At 39.0% G+C, this 13,542-nt stretch overlaps 1 protein-coding gene across 1 annotated transcript in view; it reads left to right on the top strand.

Annotated features, from left to right (window-relative positions):
* PARD3B (par-3 family cell polarity regulator beta) overlaps positions 1-13,542 on the top strand; it is a 609,556-nt gene that overhangs the window by 193,082 nt on the left and 402,932 nt on the right. The window contains exon 11 of the mRNA XM_032230967.1: positions 10,065-10,250. Coding sequence (XP_032086858.1) covers positions 10,065-10,250 — 186 coding nt within the window. The remainder of the gene's footprint in view (positions 1-10,064; positions 10,251-13,542) is intronic.

The raw sequence follows: 13,542 nt of genomic DNA, 5'->3' as shown, positions 1-13,542 counted from the left end.
TATTGCGTTAGTGCTTTCTGAAAACTCATTTATTTTATGTTACTTTGGTCAGAATGTATTAATATACATTGTATTGGTATTGTATTACTTCAGTTTTCTTTTGCGCCTCTTCTGATATATATTGTAGAATTGTAGAATTGTAGAAGTTTATTTATATGCCGCCCTTTTCCCTGGGGGGACTCAGGGCGGCTCACAATCCAAGGGGGAGGGGGAGACACACTTTTAACATATAAGACAATACATAATTAAAAAACACAACATTCATACCATTCGGGCGGGTTACAGTCTTAGCCCCAGGCCTGACGGGATAGCCAGATTCTGAGGGCTGTGCGGAAGGTCTGGAGGGTGGTGAGGGTGCGAATCTCCACGGGGAGATCGTTTCATAGGGTCGGAGCTGCCACCGAGAAGGCTCTCCTCCGCGTAGTTGCCAGTCGGCATTGACCGGCAGATGGAACTTGGAGGAGGCCTAATCGATGAGATCTAATAGGTCGCGTGGAGGTAATTGGCAGTAGGCGGTCTCTCAAGTCAGCAGTATGAAATGTTGAAAGAAAAAATAGATGAGGTAGAATGGAGAATGACAATATCAGCCATTGTGTTCCCAATATTTGGGACATGCCATGTTGGTTACCAAGTAAAATAATAATAAAATATTCACTACACATAAGTGAATATTAAATATTCTTCATGGTTTCTGTGATTCATGCATAAGGTTCTCTGTTCTGACCTCCCTTCTCCGTCCAGGAACGAAAGCCAAAAGCAAACGTAAATAAGAATACTTTTAATCAGTCAAGACTCGTTGGCTGAAAGCCACATAAACAAAGAGATAAGCACTCTGGCAGCAATTACTACAAACCTAGGCAATGCAAACTAGCTCTCACAGCAAACCACTTCTCCAAGTTGGTTTCTCTGAATCATGAACGTTGACTCCTGCAAACAGGGCGTGGCACAAACAGTCTCTTTTATAATCAGGAGAGGATCTTAATCAGCATCAGCTAAACGCAATCATCTCCTACAATTACGCAGTTGTTCCTTCTGCCGAGTAGCCCTTCGATGGCGTGCATCCTGAAACAACTCACAAGTGTTTTCCTGAACACTCCCTCTGATCCAAGGCTCCGCCGCCACCTGGTGGCCAACCAGTCTCTTCTCGCCCTGCTCGGAGTCGGTACCCTGTCCAGGGTCCTCCACCTCCTCCAGGGCCGACTCATAAGACCCCTCGCTGTCGGAGTCTGGCGGCAGCTCCAACAGCTCCTGCTGGACCACAACATTTCTCTATGAAGTGGTTATACTTGTAACTTTTAAATAAAACTTGATGTTGTGAACTAGTATCCCACATGTGGCATTTAAAAAGTTACTTCTAATTGATTCCATCTCTAAAGAGTTAAATCTCTTGATAGAAGAAAGTCATTTTGCAGTCATGAGCTTCTTGGTAATGGATCCTCATCTCTTTTAGGCTTGATCATCTGATTATTGTTGGATTTTAGAAGTAAGACATTCCAAATCTTAACTCTTAGGCTTCTTGGCACCGCTCTGCTCAAAAGAAAGAGGTGAATAAACCCTTTGTTCTGCTCTTTCATTTCTAGCTTTTTGATGCCTTTCAGCATCTAAACCAGTGGTGGGTTTCAAAAATTGTTGGAACCTACTCTGTGGGTGTGGCCTCCTTTGTGGGAGTGGCTTGCCACCCATGTGACCGGATATGAAATTATGGATTAGTACTTAGGTCGGTCCAAGTAGCTATTCAGAAGTTAGTGGTTAGAAGCAATCATAAAGCAAGATATGGAATTAAAACCAGAAATATTTTGATGGCTATTTGAAAGGAAGTATAATATATATTTAATTTTACACATGTTAGCAGCTGCTGGAATTGTGTTTGCACAACAGTGGAAAAACAGAGATATGTAAATGAATAAATATTACAATGTGCAGGAATAAATAAATTGACAAAATCAAGAAGGCTTTGAATACTTTTTCACATGGGATTGGTTTTAGCAATTGCCAACTAACGGAAACATAAATTAGAAATCCAAAAGTATGAAAGAAAACACCAATTATGTAAGGAAAGGTCCCTAAAATGTATAAGGAAATATTACTAGATCATTATTAATACGTAGATAACTGCGGGACATTACACACCCACCAGTGGTGGGTTTCAAAAAATTCTGGAGCCTCTTCTGTAGGTGTGGCCTGCTTTCCGGGTCCACTGTGGAACCTCTTCTAACCAGTTCGGTAGATTTGACAAACCGGTTCTATCGAATAGGTGCGAACTGGTAGGAACCCACCTCTGATCTAAACCTAGCATATTATAAAAATCAACTTGAAAGTTCTATGATTAAGAAAATGTCCTTGACATTAGAAATCATTATTTACTATCTCTGTACCATCACCGTTTCTCATTGTTTGAGTAGTCAGCTTCTTTATCCCACAATCCCCACAACTAGTTCTTGTGCTCCATAGGATCCGTGTCAAGAACAATCAGTGATCCAGTGGTACCCTCTGACATTGGGTACCATTTCCCCACATCTTCTGAAGAGGACCTGTTGGAGGATTCTACATCTGAGCCAGAGGAGTCATTTCTTTAAAAGCAGAAATAGAAATGCAGACAAATCTTACCTGAAAATTTCAATTTCTACATCAAGCAATGCAAATTTTTAGACTTTAAAATGCAGCAACATGTTGTTTGATGCTGGTCTTTCTGTATTTCTCAATTGTGGTGTTCCTGACCCTTTTGAAAATTGATAAGGACTCTTGACTAAGCCATTATCCACGGGAGTGCAAATCTGTAGTAGTGCCTGATGAGAAGGTCAAAGGATTAGATCAGTGTGAGTGGCTTCAGAAAAGATGAAGATTTATTAGGTTAAGAAACGGAGGCAATGCAACAGGAGCTTATGGAGAAATCAACTTTCCAGAAGAGAATCTAAAAGCAGGCCTAGTAAACCATTGTCAGAAGCAAATAATATTCTGCACCTCCTTAAACTTAAAACAATTCTCAGGCTGCAGATTGAATAGCCTCTGAACCTTCACAACTGAGAAAGAGGCATTATGGAACAGGGGAAGGATGAACACAGCTGTATCCTGCAAGAAGACAAAGAGAGGTATTATGATAGTTACTAACTCAATGCTATGAAGTATCAAAACAAATGTGCCATGATCAAGCCTATGGCCTTGCAATATGTATTGTAATAATTGCCATGAATGTCTATGGAGATTCTCATTCATCCAGGTCAGGGGTGACCCAAAGGTGCTTTTTCAAGAGGCAACTGGACGTTCCATTTTTTCCTTTGAAGACTTTTTGCTTCTCATCCAAGAAGCTTCTTCAGCTCATAAGTGACATGAAACTTACAGGACTCGTCAAATCAATGTGTGAGAACATGAGAGTAATCCAGCTGGATCTGCTTTGAGCCTATGTAGCCAACATTCCATCTCATAGAATAGCCTATGCAAAGGCACCTAGGAAACCCACAAATAGATGGTCAGGGCAGAGTTCCACTCTTGTTGCATATGTGCACCTAGTACATAGAGTGGACTGTTTCCATGGCTAATAACATTGAGAGATTTGTCCTTCAGCAATTTGTATAGTCTTCAACATAATTGCATCTACCCTCATTTGGGGTCCTCAATGCGCCAACAAAAAGGCTATAAAGATGTTGTGGCTCGGCCGGAGCCTTTGGAGCTGCTATCAGATTCTGAGAGCGAGGGGCCCTATGAGTCAGGCCTGGAGGAGGGTTCTGACTCCGAGCAGGACTCAGAGAGACTAGTTGGTCCCCAGGTAATGACTGAGCCTTGGATCAGTGAGAGAGGCTGACACAGAAACCTCCTTTGAGTTGTTTCGGGATGCACGCAGGAGAAGGGCTGACCGACATAAGGAGCAATTGAGGACTCACAGGGGATGATAACGAGCAGCTGTGGCTCGTTAGGATCTCCTTCTGCGGATAAAAGACTGATGGTGCCACGCCCTAGTTGCAGAAGTCAACGTTCCATTCCTGTTCTAGTCAAGCTCTCCGTTTGTGTGCAACCATAGAGAAAAAGCACTTGGATAAGTGACTTGATTTATATAATCCTGTTTTGTAGCAGTTTATGAGTGAGGACTTTTGCCAGAGCATTTATCTGTATTTATTTTGGGCTCGCAGCCAGCAAGAGCCGGGACTGATAAAAACATTTATTTGAACGTTCTGTTTGCCTTTAGTTTCTGAACGGACAAGGTGGGGGTCAGAACATAAAGCTATACTAGTTGTGTGCCAGCTACAGAATGGAACCTTTCCAATCTTTCTCTCTTTCTACATTTGTTGAGTTGGAACAATTTCCCTTGAATTATTCCTGAAAATGAATGGGGGAAAAAAAAAGAATGGGACAAAGTCACTACCACTACATTAAAAGAGGAAATAACGTGGAGAAGACACATCAGTCTGGAGCAGAACAGATGAAGTGTGAGATCTAATGCCTTAGGCAAGACTTATTCCTCTAATACTGCATTTAGCAACTAACATGGGATTAACTGAAATAAATACAGTCCACACTTTATGCAGCCTACAGTAATCCTTTTCCAGATATATGCCAAACTATCATTTGATAGCCCTGAAGAAGTTGAGCCATCAGTAATTACCCTGCAGGACAAAGATAAGAGAGTAAATGTTGGGATTACGTTCAGGCAAGTCGGTCTACTTGGGGTTCAGGGTGCAAGAGTAATAAGTTGCAAGGCAGTAGAAGAACTTATCTCAAATAGTGAACTTTATACTGGAAGCTGTGCCTACTAATATTATGCCCATTCTAAAACATCTCCAATAAAGAAACCTTTGGATTTCTTACAAATACAGCACCTCTTTGCTATTCATTAAAGCAGCCTCTCTTTCCCCCCCCCCCCAGAAAACCTTTTGAAAAAAACAATTTTGGCCATTTTAAGGAACTGATCAATTAAAGTGAATGAGACATTTTTTTTCCAGGCTCTTGTGAAAGCCTGAAAAAAGAGAGACTGCTTTAATGAATAACAGAAGGTAGCTCTGTTCATACTAGGCCTAACAGACTTCTTCATATTACTATCAAAAACTGGCATTCATAAAACTTGATTTGGCTGCAAAGTTGTCCAGTTGTAGTGAGTTACTCTGAAAAAGGGTTTTCTCTTCTAAATGAACCCTTCAGCACCTCTGTAGCTTTTGATAAGCTTAATTATTGTACTTGAAGGGGGAGCGGGGGACTAGATGAAACTCTTAGGCAAACTGTCCCAAGGATTTGACTCATCATTTGTAAAGAGTTGGTGAGATGGCTGTTGTGGCCCAGCAGGAGCCGTTGGAGCTGCAACCAGACAGCGAGGGAGCCAATGAGTCGGCCCTGGAGGATGTGGAGGACCCTGGACAGGGTTCCGACTCCGAGCAGGGTGCAGAGAGACTGGTTGGCCACCAGGTGACACCTGAGGTGTGTCACCTGGTGTGGAGGAGACAAGAGAGAGTGATCCAGAAACCAACAGTGAGTTGTTCTGGGATGCACGCTGTCGAAGAGCTACTCGGCATCAAGAATAACTACTTAATTACAGGAGGTAATTACGCTCAGCTGATGGTCATTAGGCTCCTCTCCAGACTATAAAAGAGACTGCTTGTGCCACGCCTTTCTTGCAGAAGTCAATGCTTGGACTAAAGAGAAACTAACTTGGCAGGCTGGATTGCTGCCAAGGTTTGTCTGAGTTGCTGCCAAGATCCTTATCTGTTTGTTTGTTTGGCTTTCAGCCACCGAGATTCTGGTCTTGTTATTAAAGGACATTCCATTTAAGTTTGTCTTGGCTTTCATTACTTGACCGAAGGGGGGGTCAGAACAGATGACTTAATGCATATTCCTCCTCTGAGGAGTTTTGAGGCTGTACTTTTTACAATTTTTCAATATGATCTATAAATTAACTGTTATATGTTGGTATATACATTCAGTATTAATCATGCAACAAAAAATGAGTAGATGCTCTCATAAGTTATTTGATCAGCAGATCATTTCCAGACTCTTTTCTAAAGGGATAAGTAATTCTGAAATGTTACGGATAAGAAACTTAGCATTAGTGGAGAGCTATCAGCAATCTAGTGTTTGAAAATGATTCAGTATATTTATATTTGTCATTTCACTCCAGCACATTTAACAACTATTTCTCTACAGCTAGTATTCTGAATAATCAAAAGATCTGATCTTTGAATCAAAATATTGATTCAAAGAGCTAATCTGAGCAATAATTCCATTTTAATAAACTAATAAATCTTAGTAGAAGTGTGAAACACTAGAGGACACAAAATTGCAAATTTTATTATTGAAATTTTTTTTTTAATTTAATTATATGGCTACATTGTAGGAGCAAAGTTGTACTTGAAGTTGTTTTTAGCATCCTTTTCTAAATTGTACTTTTTAATTTTTAAAGAAAAGTATTATTTGGAAAGAAGCCAGCAATGGCTTCTATTAGTTATGACAAGTTTTTATATGTATGAAATAAATATTAGAATATTCATATTGAACAGTTAATTATAAATTAAAGTACAAAAATTATGATGAAAAGTATATACTGTATATTGTACTTGAGAGACCGCCTCCTGCCAATTACCTCCCTTCGACCAATTAGATCCCACAGATTAGGCCTCCTCCGGGTTCCATCAGCTAGCCAGTGTCGACTCTCGACCACCCGGAGGAGGGCCTTCTCTGTGGCTGCTCCGGCCCTCTGGAGCGATCTTCCCATGGAGATTCGGACCCTCACCACCCTTCAGGCTTTCCGCAAAGCCGTCAAGACCTGGCTGTTCCGGCAGGCCTGGGGCTGATGAGTTCCCAGCCCCACTCGAATTGTTGACTCTTGTGTAGTTTTAATTTGTCTCTGTATCCTGTCTTGTTTCATTCGTTTTTTGTATTGTCCCCTTTCCCTATCGGTTTGTTAGCCGCCCTGAGTCCCTTTGGGAATAGGGCGGCATACAAGTTTAATAAAACTGAAACTGAAACTATAGAGTATAAATAGTTATACAAAATATTTTTATAGAATGGCATTGCAATACATATATTGATTTAACTTAGTATTGCCGTTACTTTTTACTGCACTAGTGGAAAAGGAAAGAAAAAAATAGCAGTTTACTGCAACTTAACAAAATTAACAGATGCACTTATCCAAATAAAATACGATATAGAAATAAACTGCTATGTCAAGATGTTTCTTAGGAAACCTGCATAGTTTGCTTGTTAGGAAAAAATTCACTGAAGATGGTATCTTGTCATTTAATATGAAGTTAGTGTTTGTCAGCTTTTCATGCAAAAAGCATGAATATGTTACATGAAAAACCAATACATGAATGGAAAGTTATGTTATTAGCAATAGCAATAGCAGTTAGACTTATATACCGCTTCATAGGGCTTTCAGCCCTCTCTAAGCGGTTTACAGAGTCAGCGTATCGCCCCCACAATCCGGGTCCTCATTTCACCCACCTCGGAAGGATGGAAGGCTGAGTCAACCTTGAGCCGGTGAGATTTGAACCGCTGAACTGCAGATAACAGTCAGCTGAAGTGGCCTGCAGTACTGCACCCTAACCACTGCGCCACCTCGGCTCTTAATTGCTCTTATTGCTATCAATAAAAAGATAAGTTTATGATGATTGGTGTGGCCCCATTCTCATTGCTATATCACATTTTGAAGAAAACGTATGGAGCATAATCGCACATCCCCGTCGTAATTTTGAATTATTTCGATGCAATTTTGACTTGAAGCTGTATCTTGGAAACTGAGTCCAATTAATATTCAGGACTTAATTTTCCTTTAAAGTTAAGCTACTTTCATTTCTGAGGCTTTCTCCTTATAGACCATTGTAATTTGGAAAGGAGAGAAGGTGCTGAATATTACAGTTTATATTAAATTCACACAAAATTTGGAATGATCTCCATAAAATTCTTTAGATAAGTCAAGGAGGAAGAGATCAACAAAGCAATTATTATGAGGCATTCATAATAATTATTTTTCTGATTCATTTATTTGATAACCATTGTTGTGGTTTATGACAGGACATCCCACAACTGACATCATGAGGCTTAAATATCAACAGATCTATTTATACAAGGCAGTCATTTGTGTTTTTTTTTCTTATTAAAATAATTTCAAGCTTTCATATGGCACATTATATTAGTTTACACCTTATTTTCTAAAATACTAATTATACAATTCTGTCTTTAAATGTTTAAAAAGTACATAGTGTACATGCATCTTTCATTTTTGAGACTAGCTTTGGGTATATAAAAAAAAAACAGAGATAGGCTGTTTGATTATACAACAGCATATTATTAATATCAGCATCAAATTATTTTTATGTTTTCCAATTAAACAGGATGCATTCATTAAATAAATGAAATATTTGTTCTTGTTACATACGAATTGACATTTATAGTTCAGTAGAGCCTGACTTTTTTCTTTCTTTGAAATAACATGCTTTTCAAATTGAAGACTTGTTGTTTACTTTGTTTTTCCCAGGAACAAAAATAAACAGTTTTAATTTGCAATATTGTTGGATGTGTTATTTGCTCACTGATATGAGTGGCATTTCCATAAAGGGAGTTCTAAGAAAGTGAAATCCTATAAATCCTATATATATATGGAGATTGAGTTTCTTACCGGATTCTTGATTGCAAAAATCATAAAGTGAATGTAAGAAATTTGAACAAAGAGCAATAAAAATGGCTGTGAAATACATCATATGCAATAAAGACAAAGCTTGTCAATAAAATAAAGGGAGAAAGGTTTGCAGTGTCCCCTACTACCCTCCTCCTGCCTGAAATTTTTGGGTATAAAATATGAAATACCTGTTTATTAACATATTTATTAAATAGAAAACAGCATAAAATAGTGTATCTTGTAGGTCAAGACTCATGTTAATCTAGGGTAGTATAACATCAGTAATCCGAAAGCACCTTTTCCAATTAATAAAGCATAAGCTTTCACTGTTAGTTGGGGAAAATGCTAACACATCTAAAATAATCAATTGCCCTAAAATAGTAAATATCAATCATGTGATGATCAACATATTTAAAACATTTTAAACGTTTTAATGAATTGACATGCTGTAAGTACTATAAATGATATGAAACAGTTGATGGCTCTAATGCTGTGATGGCGAATCTATGGCACATGTGCCACAGGCGGCACATGGAGCCACAAAGTGTTGCCCTGTCAGCTGGCCAATGTGCATGCGGGCGCTGGCCAGCTATCTTCGGCCTTCTTTTGAGGCCATTTTTCACCCTATGGAGGGTTGAAGCCTCCAGAGTGCAAAAAAACGGCCCTACGGGAAAACTGGAAGTTCGGGAACATACTTCCGGTTTGTTCATAGAGGCAGTTTTAGCCCTCCGGAGCTTTTGGGGAAGCCCCCTGAAGGCCCCTGGGCTCCGTAGGGCTAAAACCAGCCCTATGAGCAAACCGGAAATCTGCTCCTGAACTTCCAGTTTGCCCGTAGGTGCAGTTTTTCATGCTCTGGAGGCTTAAGGGAAGCTCCGGAGGACCTCCGGGAGGCAGGGGAGGCTCTTCTTGCCCTCCCCAAGCTCCTATAAAGCCACTGGAGCCTGGGGAGGGCAAGAAGCATACCAAAAATGTGGGGGGAGCACTGGGGTCATGCACATAGCATTATGGGTGTGGCAAGCCCGTGCACGATCCCCCTGCACTCCCCCCCACTTTTGACACGCGAGCCAGAAAAAGTTCACCATCACTGCCCTAATCACCAGACTTCTCGCTGTTCTTGTATGACATCATAGTTATTTCCCCTGCTAATGCTATCACTCTTCTTAATGACTCGGAGAATACATGACTGCTCCAATGATTCCTTCAGGGCTGCATGATAAGAAGTTAGTTTGCCTCTTATCACTATTTACTTCTAAATTGCAAAATTTTGAAATACTTCGAAATGACTGTTGTTTGACCTGCCTTTCAAGACGGACTTTTTATTCTGATTCCCAATTAAAATGTAGTTAAAATCCACCTGTTGAGGTATTCCTCTCCGTTCTTAATCTTGTATGATCAGGGGGGAAAAGTACTTACCGTACCTGCTATTTTTAGTCAACGTGTTTTGCTTTCTCTATTCATCCAACAGAAAGGAGAACCATGTTGCAACATTTTCTCATTCGAGGCAACAGAGCAATTGACTTTTGAAATTCCTTTGAATGATTCGGGTTCAGCTGGACTTGGCGTGAGCTTAAAAGGCAACAAATCTCGAGAGACAGGAGCAGATCTTGGCATTTTCATCAAATCTATCATCCATGGTGGTGCTGCATATAAGGTATTTTATTTCTATTACTTTTGGCTTGAATGTGGTGAAATTCCATTTAGTTCAGTGTTGTGGCCCAGCAGGGGCTGTTGGAGCTGCCACCAGACTCCGACAGCGAGGGGCCCTATGGGTCAACTTTGGAGGATGTGGAGGACCCTGGACAGGGTTCCGACTCCAAGCAGGGCACAGAGAGGCTGGTTGGCCACCAGGAGGCGCCTGAACCTTGGACCAGTGGGGAGGAGACAAGGGAGTGTGATCCGGACATCAGCAATGTGGAGGAGTCAAGGGAGTTGTTCCTAGATGCCTGGCACCGGAGAGCTAATAGGCGTAAGGAACAATTATGCAGTTACAGGAGGTAATTGCACTCAGCTGGTGGTAATTAGGCTCCTCTCCAGACTATAAAAGGACTGCTTCTGCACACACCGCTTTTGCAGAAGTCAACGCAGGAACTAATGTTGGAGAACATTATTTTGAGCTTGGCAGGCTGGATTGCTGCCATGGCTTATCTGTGCTGGATTGCGCGCCCAAGCTTGTCTGTGCCGGTTTGCTGCCAAGGACCTGTCTGTCTGTTAATTAAATGCCGTAACTTATCTTTGGCTCGGAGTGTGTGTTGGTGTGGGACCGGGGGGGGGGGGGGGGTCAGAACAGTTCAATATGATCTATAATTATTTTGATATTGGCTCATGGGAACATACATATTACCCTAAATTATCTTGTTTGGAGGTATTTTGAATAGGAAACCAAAATAGATTGAGATTGTTATAACATTTTTGTTTTACCTTTTACTAACATTAACTGTTTCAGTTCATATACCTTTTTATTATATATTATTAACAACTACATTTGTTATTTTGATGCTAAATGTAGTTACGTATTCCAATCCTTTTGAATCTTAAAATAATTCTTGAAAAGGATGAATAAGTAATATTTTTGTAGGGATGAGATAAATTATTGTTTTACATTTCAGTGAAAGGTATTTATATATTGTGGAACGCACCTTAGCAAATAGCAATATTGGAAAATGTTTGCACTTAAAGAGTAGGTTCCTTCAGTTTTCATGTTTTAATTAAAAGATTCACACATGACAAACTTGTCTTAAATATCAAGTCACCAGGGCACCTGCATGAAAACATGCAACACAGATGGAGCCATAAATCAGCACAAAAGAATTCAAGAGTCTCATTTCTACGTCTTAAAAGAAATAATTTATCTGGTGCGTGAATTCAAAAGTATATATTCTGTCTGCACAGAAAATTAAAACAGCTTGATTATATTTAAATAAATAAAATAGTATTGTGAAATTAGTTATATTAAAGGCAACATTAAAGACAAACATGTAGAAAGAGAGGAGGAGGAGTTCCTAAAGATTATATTTTCCTTAAAAATGGTTGTTTCAAAAATGCATGTTTCTTTACTTTTGAGGAGAAAGATAATTTCCAATATAATCTATGCATTGTAGGATATCTATGAAGTAATATTAAATAAATGGTAAATGTTCAGTACCTATTTAGATTTATCTCAAGATAATCACCCATATTTTTGCATTTAAACATTTATTTGCAACAATAGGTTTTAGCAAAATACTATACATATAACATTATAGCAATCATATCAGTGAAATACATCCATGTTTGTCAAGGAGTGCTTTTGTGTCTTAATTGCAAACAATCCAAACATTTTTTTTTGTTACATTTGATTACATGCACACTTTGGGCCCCAGTCCGGAAAAGCCATGTTACTACAACTACATAAATCTGTGTGTTTAGTAATCCTTTATATCTCCCATCCATATAGGCTGTTTGAAAGTGAAGTTCTTTAAAGGGAATGGGGGAACAACATTCTCGGGGAATGTGATATAAGAGACTGTAAATATTATGACATTGCTTATCTTTCTTTAAAAAGTTGGTGCCACTTATTTAACTTAAGCTTACATATCTGCTCTCTATCTTGGATAAAATCTTTAAAAAATAAGTGGCATCTCAATAGTATATAATACTGTATGTCACTCAGAATTTCCTGATCTAACAAGAATTGTGTGTGAGTAGAACAGATTTATAGAGCCGAGGTGGCGCAGTGGTTAGAGTGTAGTACTGCAGGCCACTTCAGCTGACTGCTATCTGCAGTTTGGCGGTTCAAATCTCACCGGCTCAAGGTTGACTCAGCCTTCCATCCTTCCGAAGTGGGTGAAATTAGGACCCAGACTGTGGGGGCGATATGCTGACTCTGTAAACCGCTTAGAGAGGGCTGAAAGCCCTATGAAGCAGTATATAAGTCTAACTTCTATTGCTATTGCTATCCATCTATTCTCAATGCATTTTTCTTGATGGCATTATTTTCTCAGATTAAGTATCAGGCATGAGAACTAGTTTCCTATAATATAAAACTATTGCTTTCTTTATCCTTATATTTATTGATGGAAGGGCTGCATCTAATTTCAATATTGCTGCAGATGGACATGGGGGTAAGGCTGAAATTGATTTTCTAAATTTAACCTGGGCCACTTCTAATTCTTTTAATTTATTGAAATCCCAAATTGGAGCCACATATATATCAACTGTGATACTGTTTTATCTCCAAAAGATCCTATACGAACTGCCCTCTTTTTGAGTAGAAAATGGAGCAAATGGTTCTTGTTGATCTCATAGCCGTTGTTCTTGTTGATATGTTATGAATCATCCACATCATGTATATGCACATAAGTGTGTAATCATATTCATGTTCTTAAACTTTGACACTTGTTTATGAATATTTGGCATGGAGGTTTTTTTTATTTTTGAATTGTCTGATAATAAATAAAGCAGAATAGAACTGAGAAGAAAATCATGCATTTAACCACTGGAATTTAAACTGTTACCATCCATACTTCTTAATATTATGAAATAATTTATTTTAACCACAAATTAAAATGGTAATGCGGATGTTGTACTATTAAGTTTAGACGTGGATTATTTTGTTCCTTGTTTAAATGTTTCAAAGCTTGTATCTTTGATGTGGTGTAATAATCTAAGTCTGTTCTCAGCCACATTACCTGTGACTGGTCATTGACAAAGTTGGTTCTATCATGATTAGGGACATAGTTTTTTCCCCCAAGAGTATTGGAATTACATATTTTTATATGCCACACAAAGGTTTTAGTACATCAACCCTACCTCTTACTCATATACACTTTAATATATACCATTTTTTTTTTATCCATGAAAATATACATTTTTAAAGGTAAGCAAAGCAAAGCTATGGGCAGAAACTTGATTTTCCATTTGCTAGTAACCTTTTCATTCCATTATTCTCCCCTTTGTTTTCACAA

This window comes from Thamnophis elegans, chromosome 1 (genome assembly GCF_009769535.1).
Source record: "Thamnophis elegans isolate rThaEle1 chromosome 1, rThaEle1.pri, whole genome shotgun sequence".
NCBI classification, from domain to species: domain Eukaryota; kingdom Metazoa; phylum Chordata; class Lepidosauria; order Squamata; family Colubridae; genus Thamnophis; species Thamnophis elegans.
The sequence above is the reverse complement of the archived record's forward strand: the minus strand, read 5'-3'. Positions and strand labels throughout refer to the sequence as shown.